This window comes from Micromys minutus (genome assembly GCF_963924665.1).
Source record: "Micromys minutus genome assembly, chromosome: 3".
NCBI lineage: Eukaryota > Metazoa > Chordata > Mammalia > Rodentia > Muridae > Micromys > Micromys minutus.
In genome coordinates, this window is record NC_137972.1 from 59,944,312 (window position 1) to 59,971,493 (window position 27,182).

General features: G+C 40.4%; 1 protein-coding gene across 1 annotated transcript in view; it reads left to right on the forward strand.

The window, feature by feature from the left end:
• Nucleotides 1-27,182, forward strand: part of OCA2 (OCA2 melanosomal transmembrane protein) — a gene marked incomplete at both ends in the record, with an annotated part of 280,886 nt that overhangs the window by 152,235 nt on the left and 101,469 nt on the right. The window contains 4 exons of the mRNA XM_080915069.1: nucleotides 11,482-11,541; nucleotides 12,112-12,216; nucleotides 20,774-20,867; nucleotides 24,941-25,034. Of these exons, the coding sequence (XP_080771195.1) occupies nucleotides 11,482-11,541; nucleotides 12,112-12,216; nucleotides 20,774-20,867; nucleotides 24,941-25,034 (353 nt within the window). The remainder of the gene's footprint in view (nucleotides 1-11,481; nucleotides 11,542-12,111; nucleotides 12,217-20,773; nucleotides 20,868-24,940; nucleotides 25,035-27,182) is intronic.

The window sequence follows — 27,182 nt, forward strand, 5'->3', positions numbered from 1 at the left end:
TCAGAAGGATTTCTTTTCATCTCAACTTCAAACTGAGAAGAAAGAAAAACATAATGTTATCAGTGCTAGAAAGGTTTGGTGATCTCTTGTTTCCTGGGTGATGAGTTCTGCATGCAGTCCTGTATTCTTTTGTCTATGAAATGAATAATTATATAGACAATAGGACACATAATGGCTCTTATTTATAGGCTTAATGTAATAATTGGATTAATAGTTTACATGTCACCCCAAATTCCAACGTTGCCTCTACTGTAATTTTCTAGGTTCTTGCTGGCTCTCTCATGTATATATATACATGTGTATGTGCCTGGGTATGTATGTGTAAACTTCTTTTTAAATAAAGTTACTTTTATTCCAAAACTATATGGCATATAGCATAAAAACTGTATAATTCTACCCTACCAATTATATTGAAAAATGTCAGGTCAACTGAGAAATTACAAAGTAATTACATAGAGTAACAGAATAGTCGTTCACTGAAGATTAATTGCAGTGGGGTGCTAGTAAATGCACGTGAACCTTCATTTGCAGAGTATGTCACAATCATATACTTTACACATTTAGAAATTCCCACATCACTGGGAAATCTTTCAGGTTCTTAGTTTCATTAATAGCATAATTTAAAAGTGGGCTAGAAAGGACAATTTCATTAGATTCCAAAAGGAAAACAAAATAGGCAAGCTTTAAACCATTCTTGGTATCTGCTAGGAGGAAGAAGAAGAAGATGGAAAGCCATGTTATATTTAGCCTGCCAAGCAGCTACATCCAGAAAAGGGGAGTGTGGACAACTTCATAGACATAGAAGGAGAAGACCAGAGGGTGTGGAAAACCCTGCCAAGTCTTTGGCCACTATCTGAAGAAAGGAAGTAAAAATAATCTAAATGCACAAATATCCATCACTGATGAAAAAATAAAATTAATATCCACATGATGTAATATTCATTAGTCATAAAGTTGAACACAGTATTGTTGTGTATCAATATGAATTATGGAGAAATATTGAAAATATTTTAATCAATAGAAGAAATACCATATTCTGTATGGTCCTTTCATAGGAAATACCCATACTAGTAAATTTGCAGAGAAAAAAAGTAGGTTAATGGCTGCCTAGGGGAGAATAGGATACATGGAGTCTAAAAGGTAATAGAGGGAGTCAAGGAGAATCCAGGGTCAGGGAGAATGGGGGTGCCTTAGATTTCTTTCTGGGGTGATAAAGTGGCTTAGCACTCATTGCATGAAGCTTTATGAATATGCTAAAACTTTTCAATTCAGCATTTTAAATATGTGAATGGTTTGATGTGTGAAGCTTATTTCAGCAAAGAAGTGATTTTTTTTTGAGAATTAAAAAAGAAAGAAAAAGGCAAAATTGCTTCTTTTTGGTTAACTCAGGAAACAGGGCAGGCTGCAGTGTTACATGGTAGAAGCTCTGTGAATGACTGCCTGGGGGAAGGCATTCTAGAGGTTTCCTGAAGGAGATCCCTTCTCCTTAGCATGGCTTTACACGAACCTGCTTATGTGCACTGGCTGGAATTCTAAGCCAAGTGCTTGACAGGCCCAGCTGGACAAACTCTTTAAAAGGAAACAATAGTAATTTGGAATGTTTCCTATGGCACAGACTACCAGTTCTACATAGAGCCAGAGGTAAAATTAGTTTCTGATATTCTAACCAGAAGGAAGTTGTTTACCTTACTGGATCTCAACAAAGCCTAAATAAGCTCGTCTTTTTCATATGTTAATTTAAATCCCAATGAGAGGCAAAATTGACTTTTAACTTTCTATTGGTACCAGGCATGAGGTGAGGTCTAAAGATTCAATGTACTGAGTGTACTAAAGCTCCAAGGCTACTGGCACACCAGTGACTATTTTCCCTGCCTTTGAGGTACATAACAAGTAGTTATAGTAATAATGATGATGATGATGATAGTGATGATGATGATGATGATGATGATAATAATAATAATAACAATAATAATAATAATAATATCTGCTCCCCTTTAAAAAGGCAGCCAAACGAAGGGAAACACAAAATCAACACTGAAGTAAAAATAAAAAAGAACCCTATTATGACAAAATAAAAAAGAAGACCTTAATAAATTTACTCTTTTGATTTATTGCCTTATGTCCAAGCCACTCCATGTTTTTCTTCTGTGGGATACAGAATAAACAGGACTGGCTATTAACTTACACATGGATCCAAGGCTGCTGATTCTGGTGTGGAGAGCTCTGAGAGTCACCTTCTAGCTTTCTTGTAGACAAAAAACCATGGGGATGCTTGCCTGTTGTTCTCTCTTGTAAGCAGTCTTTATGGAAATGCTGTCTTGCAAGTAAGATCACCAGTGATCTCAGTGAGAAGACACATGCATAATTCTGGAGGAAATTAATACATGGGCAATTTTATTTTTAAATTTTTGTGGTAAAGATGACTTACAATTAGCTTTTTATCAGTTTTCTTTTTTTTTCGTAACCTTGCTGTGACATTACCTCTCAAATAGCAGTATAATTCAAGTTTATTTAAAATGATTATAATTATAATGTATTCAGAATGTTTATAAAAATAAATAAATGCATCAGCTGTTAAACATGTAAGAATATTTTATGTTTCAACAATTAAAAATTGGATTATTTTTCTTAGGTCAGATTTTAAAATAGAACAGACACTGAGAGAAGAAAAAAGGAGCAAAGAAAAAAAAAAGAGAAAATGAATCCCAAAGGCACACTGCTTTCTGCCTGACTTCTGATGTCAGTGTTGGTGTTCTTTTCCCTCAGCACCATCTCAGAGAGAATCAGGCTGACTGTCTCCTTTTTCTTCTCCCTAACTTTGTAGAGGGTTCTTGGTTGCATGAAGCTCTGCCTCTGCTCAAGTCCTTCTTGGGTTTATTGTAAGAACCAAATTGAGTCTTATCTATTTGAGGTTCCCATGAATGAGACGAGAGATCAGGGCTTGATGCAAGAGCAAGAGGTTTATTAGTCCAGATAGAAAGCTAATTCTTCACAAAGAAATCGAGGACACATAAAACCAATGTCAACAAGAAAATGGGGTTGTAATCGAGACACTACAGATTTTAAAGTAATAATGTGAATATATTAATACATTTACAACAATCAATTCCACAATTTACATAAATGAAATACTGTCTTGAAATAGAACACCCAGAGTGACTTAGGTACAAGAGAAAATCTGAATACTATTATATCAATCAGAGAAGCTGAATTAATAATGTAAATGTTTCCATCCAGAAAAGTTCAGACACAGCTGACTTCTCTGTAGAATTTTCTCAGACTTAAGAACTGAACCCCATGAAACCATTTCAAGAGAAAATGGCTCATTTTGTAACTCCCTGGATATAGGCATTATGGGAGAAAGAAACCCTGATTAACAGACCTCATAAAGATAGACCTAAAAATCTTTTAGCAAGATATTTACTGGGTGCCACAGTATTAAAAAAGTTTTATTTCAGCAACACAATGTTGATTTAACTTTTCATTCTTTGTTTTAACATTATAGGGGAAAAGCTCATATGATCATTTCAATAGATGGTTTAAAAAAAAGCATTTGACAGCATTCACAATATAATGATAAAAACTTCCAGAAAGCCATGACCCATAACACTGATGACAGGAAGTTTTGAAAATCCTAGAGACAATCTCAACATCTGTTATTGAAAAAACAATTCCTTATCCCTACCTCCTAGGCTGGGAAATACATATGGGTGTCCACTCTCTACTAGGCCACACTGAAAGACCCTCGTTGAGAGGACCTTTAGCTGAGGAGACCTCAGGACCCAAGAATCAGCCGAGACCACTGGATGCAAGTCGCAAGAGGGTTTTATTGGTCACAGACGTCCGTGGGCGACAGCCTATTCAGAGGACTGGCGCGCCGGACCAAGGGACAGTTTCTTTTTATAGGGTTTGGGGGGCAGAAGCAAAGTACAGAAGCAGAAGCATAGTAACTGGGTTCTAATTGGCTAGTTTAAATGTGGCCAGGGAGTGAGCCCAAAAATATGGCTCTAAGGACACAACTCCTGGTACCAGCCGGGGTTACGGCTTCCGAGGATAGTTGTGTTGAGCTTATCTAAGTGTGGGAACGGTGGCAGAAATATGGCTCCAAGGAAGCAACTCATGGTACCAGTTGGGGCTGCAGCTTCCGAGGATAATTGCTTTGGGCTTATCTAAGTGTGGGAATGGTGGCAGAAATATGGCTCCAAGGAAGCAACTCCTGGTACCAGTTGGGGGCTGCAGCTTATCTGAAAGCTGGGCTTGTCTGAGTGTCTTCCTTTCTTTGTCTATTGTAAGCTGACCGCCCACCGGTATCTTGCTTGGCCACCTGGGACCCTGACCTAGCCTGCCCCGTGTGTGCACAGCCTTACAGAAATGGCATTTATTGTTGCTAAGCGGGGGTCTTTCAACACTAGGTTCTCTGGAAAATGTAGTTACTGTCTCAAAGAAGCAAAGGACAGAAAGACAGTCTGACTGGTTAAAGCAAAACTCTCCAGTTGCAGACCACATGGTTGCAAGTGTGGACAATGGTGTCCTGTCAGAACAGAAGTGGAAACGTGGGAAGGAGATGCAAAGTGTGCTTACCCACCTACTTGTCAAGGCCTCTGAAGACCTGGGTGAACAGCTTGGAGAAAGAAAGCGCTACTTTGATGGATGGCTTCACTTCCTGTTGGCTAGCTCCATTGTTTTCAGACACACACCTCCCTCAAAGGGTGCCCAGTTGGCTTCCTGAGGCAAGGAGCAGAAGTTCCAGGAATGGACAAAGAGATAGAAACCCAAGGGTACAACCCCAGGCACTGCTCCTTGCAAGCAGGTCCCACTTCCTGATGGCCAAAGCAATTCATTTGGGGAGGAAAATGTTTTCAATCAACGGTAATGAATTAGATGGTTATTTGAACGGAAACAAAAGGAATGCTAGAGCCTTTTTTCTTTCATATTTTCATACCTTTTACATCTGATTTTATTGCTTCTACAGGTTTACTTGTTTATCTAACAAACATGTAAAAATTAGTAATAAATTTTGATTATATTTACCTTCTCTGTCAACTTCTCCCAGATTTACTCCCTACTTTTGCAAATCTGTATTTTTTTTTATCTTCTTACCTTGACTACAGCTTACCGGTGGTAACTCTCTTAAAGAAAACTGACTCTCTCCTAGCAGCTACCAGTTGCCAATAGCTCCTGGTGAAACTGGAGTTCAGCTTTACTTCTGTTCTCTGTGCTGGGATGTTGAGTCCTTGGAGACTCCGGGGACCTGAGTGGGCCAATGAAGGAATGAAGAAGAGATAAACAGATACATAGAAAACCTGGGATTGCACTGACTGGGCTCTGTGATAGAGAAACATGAGCACCCCAGCAGCTCAGCTTGTTTGTTGTGAAGTTGAACAGGGAAGCAATGCAGATCATGGCATAGGGCTGAACCTAGGAAGCAGCTTTAACTGGTTTTGGTAATAATAGTAGGGTAGTATTCTTCAGCCTGTATATGTCCCAAGGAGAAAGCTACAGTGAACATTTCTGCACACACTGTCAACATGTGCACTTGGATCTGAGGGGAAAATATGCTCACCTTGGCCAGTGTCTTATTCATTGGAATTCTTGACATGCCCATGCCTTGCCAATAATACACATTCTTTCAGGGCTTCACTCACTCAGGGATTTCTCCAGGATCAGTGTAGTTTGGGCTTGAAAAGGTCTTGCACATGACTGCTCTCAGTTCCTATGCCCTGCTATCAACTGCTGTTTGTTCAAAGGACATGGTTTCCCTGTATTCATTCACTGTCTCTGGAACTTACAACCTTTACATCCCTGAGCCTTGAGAGAAGGGGTGCATTATAGACGTTCCATTTAGGACTAAGCCTGTGATTTGTACGTAGGCTCTTTTTTTTTTTTTCAGTATCTTGGCTATGATTTGGTGTCTGTGTTGATTACTATCTACTGCAAATAGAAGCTCTCTGAAGAGGGTTGAAAGATGCATCAATCTATGGGTATAGAAAAAGTCATTAGGAGTAAATTTCATATTATATCTACTTAACAGAATTATAGTTGTAGTTTCTCCCCTAGGTCTTATGGCCTTCCAAACCACAGGTTCTCAGCCCAGTAGATTTGCCAAGGTATTGGTTTCCTCTTGTGGAGTGGGATCTAAGTTCATGTAGAAAGTGATGGCTGCCCAATGGATGTCTATGCCACTATTGCACCATTGAGCATGTATTAAAGTCAAGTCATTAGTGTGGCTACATGGTTCATAGCTGGGTAAGGCTGGCAATTGCTTTTCTCCTTCAGTAGGATACAAGGCACTTTCAGCATCATGAAAGCTGGCTAGTATAGAAGAGGCTTCCAGATGATAAGTAGGGGAATAGCTTCAGTGACAAGAGTATGTGGTGTCTTCATAGCTTGCAGCACTAGGGCCTAGTAATCAAGTTCCGAAGGGTAACCAAGCACATTGGCAATTGCCTGCAGTATTTGGTGATATTTAGGATCTTACTTGCCAACACCTCCAAAAAAAGAACCCATTCCTGCCACTGGTCTTTTAATTAGTTAGCCTGTAGTGTCTGTGCAATAGGGCCATTGTTGTCCTATTGTATAGTATCTACAAGTGTGTGTGTGTGCTCCTGGGAAGGCTCCTGTGTGAACATGTGTGTGTGCATTTAAGAGAGCTTCTACAGTAATGTAAGTAGGTCTTTATATGACTTTTTGGAAGGGTGTTTAGCTATTTACCCCCTACCCATTTCTCATTTGAATGAAGCAACAGCTCTTTTTTTGCTGATGCCACACTCTTGTCTGTTTTCTACCATCCTATTTGTCTTTATTAATTTCCCATAATTAGTCTTAATAAACCCATCAATTGTAAAGTTGCTACTTTAATATTTTCTACTTTGATAATAATAATAATTATTATCTTCCTTAAATTGTTCTTTAAAAAAAACTTCTTAATAATTGCTTTTCCATTTTCATTACTTATATTTAAGACTGTAAATTTCTTTTCAGCTCAGCTCGGCAGCACCCTTCAGGCTTTTGTGTGCACTTTAGTCATGTTTTATTCTTCAAATAATTTCATGTGTTCTGTGATGTGCTGTGCATTGGAGGCCAGAGGACAGCATGGTAGAGTTGGTTATCTCCTCTCATTACATGGGTTCGTGGGGTCAAACTAAGTTTGTCAGTGTTGGTTGACCTTTACCAGTCACTGAACTATCTTGCCAGCCCTTGTGCTCTTATTTGTTCAAATTACTTTTATCTAGATTGTACTTCTAGACTTATTACTCCGTTATTTTTGTGAAACGACTGAAATTATCTACTTGGACTAATTTTATTTGTTCTTGCTTCAGATACTTTCCAGTCTGTTATGAGTCACATGTAATCTAGAATTGTTTGCTTTTATAAGTAATAAAAAGAAGCATGAAGCTTTCACCTGTTATAATATTCTTGGTACATGGTTTTCCTTCTGCTCATTTATTTTTGGGCAACTTCAGCAAATGTTGTATGTTTGGATTTTATATTTTTAATCCAGCGTGACAATCTTCAATATTTAAGTAAGACTTTCATTCTATTTTATTTTACGTTACCAGTTTATTTCAGCGACTATATTATCAAATAAGACAAGATTATTCTCATCTCTGACTTGTTATATAGTCTAAGTTGCTCTTCAGTTCATCTCTGTACCTCGGCCTCTCAAGTGCTAGGATTGTTGCAATATGTGTGTTACCTGGTTAAAAACACTCTGTTTACCTGTAATGACACTGCAGAAGCCTAGCTTTAAATCTATCATTTTATCGGTTCTCTGTTTTGACTTATTTGATCTGATTGAGAGTTATTTAAAATTCTAGTTTCCCACAGTTATGCATTGGGTTTTTTCAGTAGTATGTAATTTAGAGACCACCTTCATCTTCAACTAATAAAGGGACAATTTGTATTGACATCTTAATTCTCTTCAACCCTTAGTTTCTTTAAACAAAATTCTTTTCTATCTTATACCTATGAATTCTCATTTGTTAAATGTTAGTTCTTTTCTGTTTTCGTTATTTCTACTTTTATCCACATCTCTTGCCTTTTTGGTCTTTGATGGCCCTAGACTAATCTTTTTAAGATTTATTTATTTATTATATATAACTGTCTTCAGACACACCAGAAGATGGCATCATATCTCATTACAGATGGTTGTGAGCCACCATGTGGTTGCTGAGAGTTGAACTCAGGACCCCAGAAGAACAGTCAGTGCTCTAACAGCTGAGCCTTCTTTCCAGCCCCCCTGGACTGTAGTCTTACTCTGATGTTAATTTTGGGGCTCAGAAGAGCCTACAGTAGTGTCTTGGAATGACTCGTTCCATTTGCCAGTGTCACTGATGCTCACCTTTCCTGACTTCAGTGGGTACTCTGCCTTGAGTGCTTTTGCCACTCAACTTTTGCAGCTCCTAATTGGCTGTGGGTTGGCGTTAGCATGCAGAAAATTTACAGTGCTTGTTGATTCAGTAATGTGCTTAACAGAATTCTATCCAGCATCTTTTTTGTTTCTTTCTGAAGGTGGCAGCAGTGAGTTCTTGTGGGCACAGTTGCTGTGTCCTGCTGAGTGCTGTGAGTTATTATCACTCCCTTTTCTCTACTGTGTGCCATGGGGCAATGTTCACAGTCTTCAAGTACACATATATACAATACATTACATTTGCCAACTTTATATTTGACAGATGGAATCACCACATACTTACCTAATTTACCACTTTATATAATACACAACATTTGTGCTTTTCTTATTTTTAATTTATGATGTTAGATATTTTGAAATGAGTTATTTGATACAGTGTTCAAGTTTGTTTATGATACTTTTATCACTTCATACTATGTACATAAACCTTGAGATTTTATATAACACCAGGTTTCTACATATATATATGACACACACTGCATAGTGTGTAGAAATATGCACAAATGACCCTCTTTATATGTAATCTGGCAAAAAATTTAAATTAGACATCTGATTTTTCTCTTAGCCAATGGTTCTATATTATAAAATAAAAGGTTTAGCTGCATTTAATTCTTTAAATGCACATTATTGTTTAATTAAACTTGGATTATATTAGATTACTAGCTAGTAACAGGGATTTATTTTATTGTCCTATGAGACTCAGTCTGTGTTCTAGGACATTTGTGGTATCATATGGCAATGGTAGAAGCATTACTGTCACCCATTGGGGACAGAGCACAACATCTTACAGCTCACAAGTCCACTCCGTAGCAAGGAGTGACCCGGCTCTGCATTAGCTGCTTTTCTCACTGTGACAGAATACCTCAGAAACTCAGCCTATGGAAGAAATGATCTATTTGACTCAGGGTTTAAAAGTAGGGTCTACCTGGCTGAGTAATTGTGGCATCAGGGAGTTGTAGCTATGGGGACAGGCTGATCACATGGAACAAAGTAAGAAACTGAAGAGAGACCAGCACTGGTGTGGAGGCCACCTTTTCCTTTTCATTCAGCGAGAAGCAATGGTGGGTCTCATATTCAAGGTTTGGTCTTCTCTCCTTAGTTAATAGTTAAGTCTCCCTGAAAATACCTTCATAAGCCCACCTAGAGGTCTGACATCTACCTCAAAATCCAGCCAAGCTGACAACTGAAAATTAGCTGTCACAAACCTTCCCCTTGTCAATTTGACACCCAAATTTCAATACTTCCCGTTTTAACACTTGTCTAATACTTTCTTGTTCACTTCATAATACAAAATCTATTTAGTTTACATCTAAGAATCTTCAGTATTTTAAAGTTCCAATGTTGTTCAAAGTGCAGAATCTCTACTGAGGTGCAAGCCAGGTCGTAACTGTGAACTCGTATAAAATCCAAAGTGACCAAGAAACAGCAGCAAGAGTTACAAGCTATATATTTCCAATATTCAAAAACAGACAGGAAACATTCCCATTCCAAACAGGAAAGAACCACATCATGCAGTTCCCTATCTGGTACTTTGGACCACAGTTAGGAAGTAGAGAGAGATGAAAGATACTCAACTTGCTTTCTGTTTTTCCATTTTTTAAAAATATTCAGTCTGAGACCCCTGCCCATGGAATAGTGGGTGGGTTTTCCTTCTTAAACGCTATCTGTTTAGAACGCTCTCACAGACATTCCTAGAGGAATGCAACTGAGATGGCTGTAATTCCCATCAAGTCAATTTGTGAAGTTGACAGGCTCCAGATATTGGTATCCTTGAAGCCGAGCAGTCCTGTTATGAGTAGATGATTCTGGTCTAGTTAATGTAAAATACTAAGATGATCGAGTAGTCCCATCCCCCTTAAACACCCAAGCTAACAGCATAACATATATGCAGAGGACCTGGTGCAGACCTTTCCAGGCCCTGTACTTGTGGCTTTAGTTTCAGTGAATCTATATAAGCCCTGCTTTGCTGATTCAAAGGACCATGGCCTCTGTTTTCCTCCCTTCTGCCTCTAGCAATCTCCATCCCCCACTTTCTGAACTCCAAGGGGAGAGACCCAAAGGAGAGACTGGGTGTGTCTCTGACTCTTTTGCTTGGTCTTGGAACTCTTTTCCTCCTATTGTGTTGCCACAGCCAGCCTTGATATGAGGGCTTTTTGCCTTGTCTTATTGTATCGTGTTTTGTTGTGTTTGATTGTTGTATCTTGAAGGACTGTATCTTTCTAAAGTGAAACTGAAAGTTGGGAGGAGGATCTAAGGGAGAGAGGAGGTGGGGGCAGTGCTTGGACGTGTGGAGGGAGGGGGAAATGTGGTCAGGATGTATTTATTGTATGAGGGAAAAAAAATCTACTTTTAATTAAAAAACTAAGTTGATTCAGAGTTGTGTTTGAGGTTATCATCGTCAAACAAAACCCACTGGAATCTGTACACATGGATCAGGATATTATAACTTAAATTTATACACATTCAAGCTGGTATTTCAGTATTAATCTCCCTTCAGTGGAAATCCCAGTGAACATGCCATACATTGAAGAGGTGACCGGAAGCTGGGTTTCTGTCCTATCCCAGTGCTGTGTCCTCTACCGGAGACCGAGACTGTGGTGTGAACAGAGTCTCTTGAGCATCCTTTATCTTACGCTGCTCTTCTACATTCCATAGGACACAGGCTGTCAATGGAGACAGATTTACTATGCTCCTGTACCTCATTAGATATACTTTTCTTTTTTAAATCTTGCTTCAACCGTTGTAAGAACTGAGTTTTTAAACTCCAACTTTTAAAATACATTGGGAGTATGTTCCTGATAGACCTTAAAATCAAGGGATTACCTTCTGTCCAAGTATAAATGTAGCATAGACATTGGCAGGAATTAGCGAGGGAATTCCTGCCTCTGCTGTTGGACCTTCTCCCTCTGTGCATCTTCACATGCATGTGTGATGTCAAATTCCTTATAGATTGTGCTGAGGAGTAAAGTCTTCGATGGGAAAGGATGACCTGTGCCTGCCCTATGTTCTTTTTTTGAAAGGCACAGGAAATCTGCATATACTCTCATTTTTAAACATCTCCTTTCTTCTAGGCATTGACACATCTTCACTTAGTAGAGTATGTTGGAGAACAGACTGCCCTGCTAATAAAGGTACATCAAATGTTCTAATAGAATATGTTCCAGCCATTATCCTTTGAGTTTTGTTAAAAGAAAAATGAAAAAAAAAAAAAAGAAGTCTGGGAAGAATGTTACATAAATTATGTCAAAAGCACTGACAGGAGCCTATGTTACCCTGGGTAACCTAGAGACGAAGGAGATGTTTGTCAAAGAATATGCAATTATAGATGTGTGCAATCTTGCTTTTGCTGTTAGCTAAAGTATGTCTGAAAAGGGGCAGTGCACAGTAAGTGAATGCTGCAGAAAATTTTCCCTTAGGATTCTGCTGGGCCATCGAGCAGGAGGAACCAATCTGTGTGGTCAGCAGATGTTAGTAAGAAATGCCTGTACCTCCTCATACAGAGCTATTTGACTGAGAATGGTCCCTTTCTTGTTACTTGTGGCCAAGGCTCCTGGTTTAGGTGACCCTGGTTTGCATGTTCACGCTTACCTGGATCTTGGCATGTGTCAGAAGAAAGACTAACAATCTTTTGACGCTTTTTATGTATGTAGTCAGCATTTCAGTGGTTAATGCATAACGAGGCTATCATCTGAACCTTTTAGATGGTTCCAGAAGATCAGCGCTTTGCAGCTGCCATTGTCCTAATAGTGTGGGTCTCGGCGTTGGCATCATCCTTGATTGACAACATTCCGTTTACTGCTACAATGGTAAGTGCTGTGATTTGGTGTGTTTAAGGGTCAACCTCTGCCTGCTCTCATCTGGACACATCCTTTATTTCCTAAGAAACAGGGCACGAAAACAACTCCTCTGTTGCCCTTATATATAGGGGGAAAATGTTAGCTGAGCCTGAGGCAACTGGGTATGGGTCACTGAGAGACCAATGACAGGCTGGGCACCAGACTTTGGAGAGTGAACAGCATATCAGAGGTGACGGCCTGTTTGGAAAGCCTAGTTGAGGGCTCCCACTCTTCCCAGAAAACAAAGTTTCATTTAAAAGGAACTTCAATATACCAAAAGAATGAGCTGTTGTCTTTATTATCCTCAAGCACAGAAGTGATTTATTCTAAGAAGCCTCCATGAATTTTTGTACTTGGCCTATATGTACAGGGGTTTAAAGTCTCTGATTCTGACTCCTAGCCAACACCAAGATTCCCATCCCTAGGCCATCTTCTGTGTCATTTATTGTTTGTCTTAGGACAGGAACTGTGATCTCTGGTGTGGGAAAAGTAAAGTTGAGAATAGAGACTTAAAGCTAAGATCTACTACGTCTTGCCAAACACAGTTCAGGACCAAATGCCTAGTATAAGGCAGAAAGGTGAGTGCACTCATGGAAGGATGCTAGTGGGGCAGTTCTCTCTGTTTTTCTTGAGGTCCCGAGGGGTCTCTCCTTCCCATACATATAACACATGTATTATGCCATAGTATGTTGTGAACAAGGGTCCCCAAGGATTAGTGCAGCAGAGCTGGCCATGTAAGGAGAGGGCTGGTTAGGCTCATAGTCCTTCTTTTTCCAACTCACATTGTTTAGACCTCCTTCTCAGTCTGCAATTCATTCCATGCTAAGCTTTATTCTCTAGTGACCCAGTATGGTTCTTGTTTCAAGACAATAGGTTTGGGAATTTTGAACTAACTCAGCGGTTGTTATTTTTAATGGTCACATATGGAACAAGACACACAAGATCTTCAGGGATCCAGGATGGTGAATTTAAGGAGTCCTGAGAGTCTGTAAAATTTGCAATAAAGCAGTATGCTTAAATGTGAATCACTGAGTGTTTTCCCCTTAAGTAGTGAACACAACAATGTTATCTATGAACATGTTTTGCTAGTCAGAGGTTGTGCAATAAATCAAGAGAAGCAAGAAGAAAGGCCTGGAAATTGAGACATTAAGCTTCAGTGACTATTAATCTGTATATTAGACAACTCAAAAGAATCTACTAATTAACAATTAGGATTGATTAGGTAATGTTTTTTCAGATCCCATAGAGATAAAAGTCAGTTAATAAATCACTGTGTTCTTCTGTAGGCACAATAGACTTAATAATGAAAACTTGAAATATTGTCAGATGCATCTTCAGCTCCTGAGACAACAACTTATCCTGTCCCAGGTCTCACATGATGTGTTCTCAGGACATAAGCATTTGTCATACACCTTTATCTGTTCGTCCTGCTGGGCATTGTAATATCAGATGGAAAGACAGACATAGAAATACGCACTTCTAGGAAAGCACAGGCTTTATTTGGGAAGGGCCTGAGGAAGAGAAAACTCTAGTCTAAGGAACCAAAGAGACTACTGTTATAGGCTGTAAGGTATAAAAGAGAAAGAGGGAAAAGGACAGACATCTTCCTTTTGGGGCTGTGGTGACTATTGTTAAGAGTATCCAGGGGAATGTGTAGTGACATAAAGAATAGTAGATGATGGATAAACATCTCTCATGATTACTTATTGCTGGGGGTTGATGAGATGGAGGAAAGAACAGGAATAGAGAAAAATAAGTTGCTTTAGTTTGGGGAATTGTCAAAGAGCTTCAGAAAGTAATGTGGCCCTGGTGATAGCCCTGAATGTTCTCTGTTGCTATTCTCTTCTGGGGAAGCTTTCAGATTTCCAGACCAAAATCTTACTAGAAATGAAATGGAGGTACCCCATATTATAATATATAATTGTTTGAATATGACTCATTTGTTTATTTTGAATATGACCTTTGGTATCTGGTGGATCATGATGGCATCCATTGTTGGGGATCATCACCTGACATTCTTTAAGTCACTACTCATTTCTTCAAATACCACTATCTGAGATTTCATATTTGTTCCTATAAGTAACTCCTCACTGATACTGCTGTGCATAACCCTCGCAAAAGCCATTGGCTCACCAAATTAGATGTTGGTTATATACTTGTTCCATTGTTTGGTCTTCTATGGGTGCTTGTACTGAATACTTGTTTGCTTATGCCTCTCTAGGAATAGCATCACTCAACAACTTAGTGCACTGTTTCCCTATAAGCCGATACACATAGATCAAGATTGTCTATTTAGTCCCTTCCACAGTGTGCTACTAAAGAAGATGATACTCGGTCTTGGTAACTTTTCTACCACTGTGACTAAAATACTGTGACCAAGGCAACTTGAAAAGGAATTAAATTTGGCTTAGTATTTCAGAGATGTAGAATTCATGTTGGCAGGGTGAAGGAACAGTTAAAAGCTCATATCTTAATCTACCATCATGAAGTGGATAGAAAGCACCAGGAATTGCATGAATTCTTTGAAACCTCAAAGTCTGCCCCCAGTGACATACTTTCCCAACAATGCCATACCTCCTAATCCTTCCCAAACTGATCCACTAACAATATATTCAAATATATGCGCCTATAGGTGCCATTCCCATTCTAACCACCACATTTTCAAATATTGTCTAAGGAGATGGTAAGGTGAAAGGAATGCTATGAGGAACTGAGATCATTTATCTGTAATATTTTTATTTCCTGAAAGTTAGACCAATAGAAAGAGGTAAGATAAAGGCAATGAAATGTCAAACTTCCTCATGTGCCTGTGAGCAGAATTCTGTGCGTGCTACATGCATGCATGTGACATGTTGTAGTTAGATCTTAGATGGACACCTCCTTGTTTTCCTAATCACTCACGGGTTACTAGAGAAGGTCCTTTATGACTTGAACTTCTGCACACATCGGCACAGCATTTCCTATTTGCTTTATAGCTGTATTAGGCATGAAGGGTTTATTGTTCATGTGATATATTTATCTTTTATCCTGTGTGAGGTTTCTACCTTCTCTTCAAGTCTTTGATGTGTCTTATTCCAGTCCTTTATTTTTGCTCTTTTAAAATATTGTTTTTTGAGCTGGAGAGATGGATCAGCAGTTGAGAGTCCTGACACCCACACAGTGGCTCACAATCATCTACAACTCCAATCCCAGGGAATCCAACACCCCTTCAAGCTTCTAAGGGCACCAGGAATGCACACGGTTGGTGCACAGGCAGAATGAAGAGAGAACATTCCTTTGGATAAAATAAGAAAGATTTTTTTTTCTTCAGATTTATTTTTAGTTTCTTAAAAAAAAATACCACACATTCAAACAAACACTTTGTAAATAAGTTTTCAAAAATTTCATGTGGATAATCTTAGCAGGTAGCAACTTAATTTGTGGTGTTTTAGTGAGGACCATTTTATTTGGTAGTTCAGCCTGAGGCAGAGTTAGGTGAGTTCACGCCAATCAGCACACAAGGCAATAAAAAAGCAAAGGGAGCTTCCTTACTAGAACAAGGAAGAAGGGCTCTGGGATAATTCCCAAGGCACCAGTCTCCTTAAACAAAAAAGACAGAGGGATTTTATTAGGGAAACTCATGCATATTCATGTTTTAAAAAAAGAGTCATGCCTGGCATAAGTGGATAAAAATAGGAATTAATCAGGGTTGGTTGCTTTTCCCAAAGTAGCCCTTTGTTTAGATCTTCAAACTATACCACCCTTCAGGCTCTGTTAGTGCTTTACTGTGTCCCCCAGAGTCCTAGGCTCCATTCTGCCTGGCCCTCCCGCTGGCCCTGCCCTGTCCCATGATGCACCATTGCATCACTGGAGGTAGGGTGCCTCTGTTTACCATCCCCTTAGCCTTTGCTTTGCTGGTTCTGGCCTCTGGTAACAGCACGTGCACATTTATCTTTCCTTCTCTTTGCTGGCCCTGCACATGCATGAATGCAGATGCAGACTGAGAATCCTACACCCAGGCCGGCACAATGTGATGGCAAATGCCCATTCAGAGGCCTTCTTTTGCTCCTGTGGTTTTAGGTGATGCAATGGTCCTCTGCACTCCTTTAGTGTATGTGAGTGGGTGGAGGATGGAGATGAGGGGTGGGCAGTAGGGGAGGGGGGCAGAAAAGAAACTCTCAGCAGAAGATTGCTCCACTATTTGGATGTTTTGTTTATTTGCATGCTTTGGTTTGTTTCTTTTCATTGTGATTAAGAGAAAAAAAATATCCAGAGGCACCTGGAGGAGCCCAGGGTAGAGAGAAGGAGAAAATAGATAGAGAGTAGCCATCTCTAGAAATGGGAAGGAGGGAAAGAGTGGGAAAGAATGGTGGAGATAGCGATGTAGCAAGAAATAGAGCAGAGAGGGGGCAGAGGAGAGAGAGGAGGGGAGGGGGAGAGAGAGAGAGAGGAAGGGAGGGAGGGAGGAGGGAGAGGGAGGGGGAAGGTGGGGAGAGGACAGAGACAGCAAGAGGACTCCTTTGGTGAGGGAATAAGCATTAACAGTGAAAGAGAATAGCAAAGAGGGACCAGCTACAGAGTGGGTGGAGATACGTGTAGATCATAAGGAGGATGCATCTCTGGAGGACAGGTCAGGGTGCTAACCTGGACTTGAGGTGTGCAACAGGTACTGAGGGAGTCTGGAGGGCAGCAAGGACTTCGATGTGCTGATTGGCACCACAGGTAGCCATGTGTCCCTTCTGCCAGGGTATGGGGGAATGACTTCTTTTTGGCAGCTAGGAACCAGTTTTACAGGTGCCTGAGAAATTCTAGCTTTTATCTAACCACCAGAAATGTTCCTACAGTTTAGCCTGTGCTCATTTCTAGACATAGACAGCTCCAGCCTAGAACAGGCTTATAGAGAGCTTGTGTGGCTGTGTGGAACTAGCCAGCTGCCTATTACTGCTTTCGGTTTTATTTTTACCTTTGCAGTCAGAGATAGGCTGCCTGGGAAGTTTCTATTGCTTAATAAAAGACCGGGGCTTGAGAATCTTTCCACGGCCTTTTTCTTCTTCCATCCACTAAGTACCTGCCTACCTCCAGCAGAATCTTCCCCAGAACCAGCTATGGTAAGCTGGAGACCATGACCTGGCTTTCAGGGGTCTGTTTCATGGGTCTCTAGCGGCCTCTGTCCAGGTGTGTGGACTGACTCCCCACTGTGAACCCATGTTCTGTAGTTTCCCTCACTGATTTGGCTCCAACCCATTGACTGGTGAGTGGTATAAGGCACACCAGGTTTCCTGTTTGCAGAGTGATCGTTTCTTCTCTCTGAATCACCTTCATTCTACACAGCTGTGGAGCCTTCTGCATCAGGGAACACTTGTGGAGTCTCAGCAAAGACCAAAAAGCTGGTAGAGATAGCTGTTGTTTCAAAGGACTATTATTAGTACAGATGGAGTTAGGACCTAGAGATGTGTTGCAGCTGTGGGAATAGAGCAGTGGTTCTCAACTTTCCTAATGCTGTGACCCTTTAATACGTTTCCTTGTGTTGTAGTGACCCCTAACCACAGAATTATTTTCCTTGCTACCTCATAACTGTAAATTTGCTGCTGCTGTGAATCACAGTGTAAATACACACACATACACACACATTTCTGACCTTCTTAGGAGATCCCTGAAAAAGGGTCATTCAACTTCCAAAGGGTCATAGCCCTCGGGTTGAGGACTGCTGCCTTAGAACAATGGCTGAGTAATTTGGTTATCCTGAGGACAAATGAAAGAAAAGGGACAAATACAGCCTGTCTCTTCTTTGTTTCCCATCTCAGAAGTGTACTTAGGTTCATCATGTGAACTTTGTACAAAGAACAGCTCATGTGTGTCAGTGGTAGACCTCCCCTTCCCATGGTCAGGAACGAATGAGGTACCATTGGGAGTCAGGAGGAGATTCAGAGACTTGGCCTGTAGGTTGGATGACACCATGACAATTTTATTTATGTCCAGAGAAGAAAGAATCAGTCAGTAGATAAGTTTAGTTTTCCATGTTGGCTGGATAAGGCTTCAGGAACATTGTAATGAGAACACTGTAGATTATGAAAGGTATTCACATTCCAGGGTTTTGTGATGGACTAAGCTCTTTGAGACTAGGCTTCATTATGTTGCCCTGGGCCTGGAATTCACTATGTAGACCAGGCTAGCCTTGAACTCTTGAGGCTGCCTCTTGAATGGTGGGATTTACCACCATGCCTGGTTATTTTAGCTATCTTATTTTTTTAATGTTTCTGACTCTCATCACTTCTGAGTGTTTCTAGGTCAATGTTTCAGACAGGAGCTGTGACTAGATCAGTGGGCTGGCTGCCAGGGACCTTGCAGTCATTGATTATTGTTAACTGCAACGTATTAAACAATATAAATTCTATAGATAACAGTCATAGGGCATTTGAAGTGGGTGATGTGAGGCCCCTGGTCCTCACTTCATGCCAGCATTAGTCTCTTGTTTATATGAGTTGAAGTGGAAGTCAAGCAGGCTGGGCCAGTGGAAGATATGGGAATCTTGATGTCAAGATATTTCAATATTTGGACACACATTTCCATGCCTGAGAACCCCCTTCATACTCACCTTTTGTTTTTTTCTTTCCTACCCTTCTTGTATGCAGTTGATACGAGCTTGTGGGAATCTGTGTATATAGCTCTGTAGTAGAGAAACCCTAGGCTGTGCTACAATGCACTCAAGGGAACCCACAATATGTTTCTGAAGACTAAGAAATCTGTGACACCTATTCTTTGTTGAAGCCTCCCCTCCCCTTTTTTTTATACTCCTTCCTATGAATGGGAAAGTTTTGTGGCAATTTTCAGATTTAAAGATGTTAAATTTTTATTCTGGCCTGAATTCAAATGATGCACATCTGTGCACATAACTTCATAGATTTTAAATTTTGATTTTTTTGGATACACGTAGTAGTTGTGTATATTGCCATTTAGTCCATGTATGAAGTCATTTTTTTGATGCCATCTTGTTTTTCAGCATCTTCTCGTCCCAGGTTTGTTTCTAGGCCTGCAAGGAGGCATTCTGGCAAGTGTAGCTGTCAGCTGTCATAGATGGTATAGGGAAAACCATGCAGTGGTGATATAGGTCAAAGGTCCTTCACACAAACTCTTACACATGTGATTTTCACTTGGTGCCATTTTTTGTTTTAGCTTCTTTTTCCTTTTCTTTAAAATGTTCTGAAACTAAATAACATAGAGAGCTAAGCCAGGTCCAGTGGACTGCAATTAGGCTAAATAACAGCAGTTAGAGACATTTATGGCTGTGTTTCTGTGGAGGGAGGATCTGGATTGGATCCCAGTATGCCATTTATGAGAACTAAATAAGGCTATCCTTAGAGGAATAGGAATGTGAGCAGCAAAGACACCCTGTCTCTTCCATGAACTTGGCAATGCAGGTTGCTAGGCTTTCCCCAATGAGTAGATGATGAGTGAGTGAGTCCTCTGGCCTCTCTCTCTCTCTCTCTCTCTCTCTCTCTCTCTCTCTCTCTCTCTCTCTCTGTGTGTGTGTGTGTGTGTGTGTTGTCAGAGATCAACTTGCGGTAGTCAGCTCTCTCTTAACCCGTGGGTTCTGAGAATCAATCAGTTCATTGGCTTGGCATCAAGGTCCCGTTCCCTCTGAGCATCACCAGCCTCCACCTGCCAACTGAGGTGACAGCAGACACACTTGAGGAGCAATTTAGTGTGGACTGAGATGATGCCTCATGAACAGCATGGCCCTGGCAGTGTCTCATAGACTCTGAATGCATGGGGTTCTTAGGTACCACATGAAACTCCACATGCCTTCATCCACTGTGACTCAGGGCAGCGGCCTGGGCTTTAAACAAGGAAACCTGACTGTTCATCTGTCTAGAACCAGACACAGACAGATGGGTACAAAGTTTTGCACATGCCAAAGTGTGATTTGGTTTCTTTCATGCATCTTGTGCTCATTAAAAAAATTTTTTTAAGAACAATTTGGCCATAAAAGAAATATCTCGGAGGGCCAGTGAGATAGAATAATGGGTATAGCACTTACTATACATAAATTAAGGCCTGACAACCTGAGTTTTATCCCCAGAAGAGCTGAGTTCAATCTACAAAATTGGCTTTTCACACTATGCTGTGATATCCCATCCCATCACACACACATACACACACACACACACAAGCTAATAATAATAATAATAATAATAATAATAATAATAATAATAATAATAATAATAATAATAATAATGTTGATAAAATAAAAATAATGATATAAATGATATAAAGCTCTTAAATTTTTTAAAAAATTTATTTTATGTGAAAAGCATTTTGCCCACATTTATGTCTGTATTTCACCCTTAGGGGCCAGACCCTTATGTGGCTGGTTGTAAGGCTCCACAAGGGTGCTGGGAATTGAGCCTAGTCATTTGCAAGAGCAGCTAGTGTGTTTAACTGCTGAGCTGTCTCTTCTAAAACAAGGCTCTTTAGCTTCTGTAAGTCAGTTTCAGTCTCTCTTCTAATTCTCTATGATATGTGTTCTCAGCACTTGTTTCCTTCACAGATTCCTGTCCTCCTGAACCTGAGCCGGGACCCCGAAATTAGCTTGCCTGCACTGCCTCTCATGTATGCCCTGGCCCTCGGTGCCTGCCTGGGAGGTAAGGGGTGCTGACTGTATGTTGGATAACCACACTGACCCTGTTGTCTAGACAAAGCAAGATTTAGTAGTTAACAAATCAGAGTAAATTGAAGAGAATCCTGCTGACTTCCTGATTTCAAATTTTGAACAACCAGAACTCTACAGTTCCTCTGTGAAGCCTCTAAGTTTGGTCATGTCATTTCATGGCCCAGAAATCTCAGAACCCTAAGCAGGGCCACCAAAGGAAATGAAATGGCATGGGCATACAGAAAAACTGGGATAAGGTGGTCTGGGGTCTCTGGGATGCTAAGAGTTTATTATATGCAGTTGAACAGGGAGGCGAGGTAATTTCATAATCTGACCAAGAATACAAGCTCATCTTATTTAGCTCATCTCCATAGATGCGGTCTCTGTAAAGGAGCAGTCTTCAGGCTGTAAACAGGGAGGAAGTTATAGTGGGCATTTTCTTTACATGTTGTCTTCATTCACACTCAGATCAGAAGAAGGCTTTGCAAACAACATGGTCGTCACTCATGATTTCACTTCCTTTCTACAGCTTCTCACCCTGCAGAGCCCATAATGACAGTCCCTGTTGATAGATCAAAGCTAATGCATTCCTACCTGTCCAAGTAAGAATCTGCAATGGGCATTCCCTCTCTTCCCCTCTGGGCTCTCCTGTTTAGAAGGAATGCACAGGCATTAGAGCAGGGACCCTACCTCAAAGGAAGAGGAATGGAAAAGGTCAAGCATAGGTGCTGGGGCCGAAGTCTAAAGAAAACTGCAATGTGAGTTAGAGATTGCCAGACAAAATTGGCTCTTGGTTAATACATGAGAGCTTTGGATATAGTTGTATAGAGGGGAGTCAAGTTAGAGTCCTTTTTATATTTAGACAGCTTAATCACCTGTGGGAACACAGGTGGATTGTGGGGAATCTTAGATAAACATACCAGATATATTTAACATTCTTACTGCCTCCAGATAATCTAGCTTTCTGTGTTCTTTGACATCTCTTGCTATTTAATCGATAACTTCCTGGTTCATTTATCTGCTCATTTGTGAAGGGGGATTAACATCAGCTAGTGATGCATCTGTGAATTCAGGAGACAATTAATTTATCTAATGCTGTGACTGGGACTGAAATTCTTATAAAAGTGCAGAGTACTTATATATATATTTTCCAATCTGAGAAACTGCTCCAGAAAACAACAACAGTATTTCTTTCATAGATAGAGCAATAAAAATAAGATCCAAGGATGTTTGCAAATTCATCCCTTAAATGGTATTAAAAAACCCCTCAAATGTATGAACTGCCTGCTATAATATACTGCCATTGTGCTCTAGGATGGAGAGCCAGTCATTCGACCTAAGATTATTATAATGGGTACAGTCTCCCATGGTTTTTCCTGAGTACAAGGAGAATGCCAGAAAAGATTGTGATGGAGGGAGAGAGTAGGCAGAGAATATGATCTGAGAAGAAAGGGTTTTGAGCAGGATCTTAAAGGGTAAGAGGCCCCCTGGGCTACTTCCTGAGAGGTAAACTTGGAGGGGGTCACCAGGAGAGACACTTATTCTATAATGTTGACCTAGAGAAGAGGGGCTAGGAATAGCTAATGTATGGTCTTTGGTTGGTGGTTAAGTCTCTGGGAGCCCCCAATGGTTCAAGCTAGTTGAGTCTGCTGGTCTTCTTGTAAAGTCCCTATCCCCAGAGGGTCTCCCAATTCTCCCTCCAACTCTTACACAAGTACAAGTGTGCATGCGAGCACACACACACACACACACACACACACACACACCAACATCAAAATAACAGGAATTAACAATTATTGGTCATTAATATCTCTCAGCATCAACAGGATAACAGAGTGGATGCATTCACTGAATACATTATTTTTCTGCTTACAAGAAATATAATATCTCAGCAACAGATATAGAGATTACCTCAGAGTAAAGGGCTAGGAAAGGTTTTTTAAGCAAATGGACCCAAGAAACAAGTTTGAGTAGCAATTCTAATATGTAATAAAGTGTATTTTTTTAACCAAAAGTAATCAAAAGAGATGGGGAAGGATGCTTCATACTCAGCAAAGGAAAACTTCACCAGACGACATCTCAATTCTGACTATTTGTGCCCCAAATGCAAGACAACTTTCTTATTACTGTTTGATGGGATGGATGTGACCCATTGAGGGTGGTGCTACCTATGTGCTGGTGGTCCTGGGTTCTATAAGAAAAAAAAAAAGCTGAGTAAGCCATGGGGAACACGCCAGCAAGCAGCACCCATTCGTAATTTCTGCATCAGGTCCTGCCTACTGGTTCCTACTCTAACTTTCTTTAATATAGAAATATAAGCCAAATAATCCTTTCCTTCTCAAACTTTCTTTTGGTCATGGTGCTTCATCACAGCAATAGAAATTATAAGAAATTTGGTCAGATTCTACTGAAACTTAGGAAGCAGAGAGTAATGAATGCAGTAGTGCTCTGCTTTCCTTTATAAGTATGTACCCCAGGATTCCAGCCAGGTAATGGTAATACCCACAGTGGGCAAGACTTCCTTCCTTAGTTAACAATCAGTGTCATATCCCACACACATCCAGAAGCCCATCATCCAGGTGACTTTTGGTGCTGTAAGTTGACATTAAGACTACTTATCACACTTGGCAAGGATGAAGAATCTCATTTGTCAAGACTCTAGGTCCAGAACATGTCCAGACAGACAGGTGATAGATTTGGTACATCTGAGAATAACACCCAAGGGAGGTGATCTAGGCCAACAAAACTGTGACTTGCATGTTGCTGTCTGTTCCAGACCCTTCAGATGCTCTTCGTCTATCCATAGAGAGCCCTAGACACCCTTAAGCTCCTCTTTCATGTTGCTCTAGCACAGTGGTTCTCAACCTCCCTAATGCTGTGAGCTTTTAATGCAGTTCCTCATGCTGTGGTGACCCCCCAACTATAAAGTTATTTTTATTGATAAGTCATAATGGTAATTTTGCTACTGCTATGTAATGTGCTTTTTGATGGTCTTAGGCAACCTCTGTGAAACGGTCATTCAACCCCCAATGTGACCCACAGGTTGAGAACTACTGCTCTGTAGTCAAAAGTTCAGATTCATGTTCAGGGCTTATCACTCCTTACTCTTGATACCCTGACAAGTCTCTCATTCTCCCTCCCATTGCTTTCTTCATGAGGGCACTGGAGTTCTTGCATCTCTCTGCTCTGCTTCTTCCAGTCTCAGAAGCATCATTTTCTCCTACACAAACACTGTAGCAACTCCAGAGCAGCAATATCCACTCACTAAGCCTCAGGGGAATGAGTCTTTTTCTCTACTGCTTATGCACTGATGTCAGACCTGAGTTAAGTTGGTGGAGCCTGTGTTGTGCTCTTGAATACTGATGGCTCCAATTAGGGAGAAAGAAGAGGCTCCTGGGTTTGGCTATGTACATTTTTCATAAACTAATAGCTGTGGGTGGGGGGAGGAGAAGTGTTGGAAAGAGTAATCTGATTGGACTGTGTACTTTAAACTATGAAGATCTGTTTATGTTCCTGTGAGTACAGATTGTCCTCTTATGAAAAAGTGTGCACATATAAAAGAAAAGTAAGACCATTTATGTGAAGAAAATGCCCATCAGTGAACAAAAATAGGCTATGCCATTGCTTGATGCGGTGTTTTTAACCCTTGTCATCTGCTGAAAGAATTTCCTAGGAAATGTTCGAGCCTAGATCCCATGGTTCATGTTTGGGGTCTTGTTACACTGTTTATAAAGGACACATATTGCCACCCATGGTTCTTAGCTTTGCTTGCATTTTTTTTCCTTTAAAGGATACATGTTACTTGATCCCAACAGAGCCCTTCTCAATTTTCCTTAGCATCATATGGAGCAGCAATAACTATCTGTGAAGGAATCATGCTATTTACAGACAGGTAACTCGTTTTCTGGCTGGCAATATGTTTTGTTGCCAGACATCTGCAAAGCATTGACTTTGATGGTGACTGCATTCATCACAGCACAGCTGCTGAACCGAAGAAAAGAGCAGACGCTGGCTTCCAAGATGAGCTGAGATGTTATTTTATTTTTTTTAAATTTCTGGTTCCAGGTAACGGGACACTGATCGGAGCATCCGCAAATGTCGTTTGTGCAGGAATCGCAGAGCAGCATGGGTATGGATTCTCTTTCATGGAATTTTTCAGGTACTTTAAATAGTAATAAATAATCATTTAAGATGTATCTTTAAGGACCAGGTTCTTTAACTTATGTAATTAAAAAACAAATACCAAGGCAGGCTGCTGAACACTTGGATATTCATCAATGTGGTGATTAGAGACTTTGGTACAGGTGAGATGAGCTCAGATCAAGGCACATTGGTTGCTAAGAAACAATGGCATAGCCTGGATTAGCTTCATCATATTCTGAATGAGCTGAGTTGAGTCAGTGGCTAAGAAACATTCGTCAGCTTGCTGGACACTTCATGTTTTTCTGTTCTGAAAAATCTTAATGGTGGCTGATCGTTAAGGTGGCAAGTGCATAGAAAAAAAGATGCTAGCAAGGATTCAGGAGTAATGCCGAAACTAGGCCAAAGCTACTCATGCCTAGGGCAGCCTGCAAATAGGTGTTTCACGTGTGAGCACCTCACAGACACGGGCCCAGTGTTGTTGGGTGTACAGCTGATATCTACAAAAGCAAACCTGTTCCAGAGAGGCTAGGTTCCTTCCATGGCCTTGGTTGCTCATGTGCCTATGTTTATGTGGCACAGGGCTACTTTTCAAGCACAGAGGGAGAAGAATGGAATCTAGAGGCCTTTGTGAAATGGTCCTGCCAAAATGAGTCTTATTTCATGTTAGTCATGAAACTGCAACTTGGTAATGGGCTTCTGCCAACCCCTATGGGAAAAATTCTAACATAAGTTGGGCTAAGTGGCAGAGACTATGGCTCTTGGAGACAGTCGTTCCTACCCTACAAAGTTGTTCCTCTGCAAGGTGCTGCTTGCTTAGGACAAGCTTGAACAAGATTGCAGTTACACATACTTGAGGGCTAAGAATGGCGTCTTATTCTATGTAATATGTAAGGCTCTCTGTAGGATCAGATTACTTACAGAATAGGTACCAGGCCGTCAGAAAATGCTTAGCTGCATAGCAGAGAGCCTCAGAACCTGGTAGCTACTCAGCCTGTGAGATGGGTGTTGAGTTTCAACCTGGCATTGAAGGCCTAAGAGATTCCATGAAGAGTCACTGGTATTCAGCTTTTATTAGAAGGCAAAGGAAGTTGGGGTCTGAAGATATGCCTCCTTTAGAAGAAGTGAAGGCAGAGCAGTAGGCAGCTTCTTTTTCCTTAGAACCCTTTATATGTGGGCTAGTGGTCAGGTAGGTGAAGCCCTTCAGGTAATCAATCCTCTTTGGAAATGCTCTCAGAGACATACCCTGAGCTGTCACTCTTATGTGATCTTAGTCCAGCCAAGTTGATAATAAAGCTCAATCACTTTTCCTTAAGTCCTCTAAATTGTGATAATGACAAAGAAATATTGTCCTCCTCAGATCATATAAATATATCTTATACAACTGAGAATTCACCAATTCTTTCCACAGAATATATGACAAAGTCTTTTGAAGAATACTTATTCTTTGAATATCTCATAACTTAAATACGATAACATAATTTAAGTAATACTGAAATGCTGATACTCAGTTGATGTTATGTTACATGGAAAATAATAGAAGGTAAAGAAAACATAAATATTCACTTTACACACACACACACACACACACAAATACATCCTTTTTAAAATTTGTGTGAATGTTTTACCTGCATGTGCATATGTGCAGCACAAATGTGCCTCGTACTTAAGGAGGTCAGCATAGGGCATCAGATCTCCTGGAACTGGAGTTGTGAGGTTTGGGAATTTAGTACTCTTAACCACTGAGCCATCTGTCCATCCCTATAAACATTCTTAACAAAACAGGAGCAAAACACTCATAACATTTATGTTCCTTTTTCATTGTGTTTGAATTGGATTGTTTTGCATTGTACTTAACTACAAACCATAGGAATATTAAGAAATGCCCTATGGGGTTAGTGAAATGGCTCAGGGGTTAAGAAAACTGGCTGCTCTTCTAAAGGACCTGGGTTCAATTTCCAGCACCCATCTGGGAGCTCACAATTGTCTGTAACTCAAGTTCCAAGAGATTCAACATCTTTACACAAACAAACATGCAGACAAACACATCAATGTACATGAACTAAAAATAAATAATTAAAAAAAAGCCGGGTGTGGTGGTGTACAGCTTTAATCCCAGCAGTCTGGAGGCAGAGGGAGGTTGATCTCTGTGATCTCAAGGATAGCC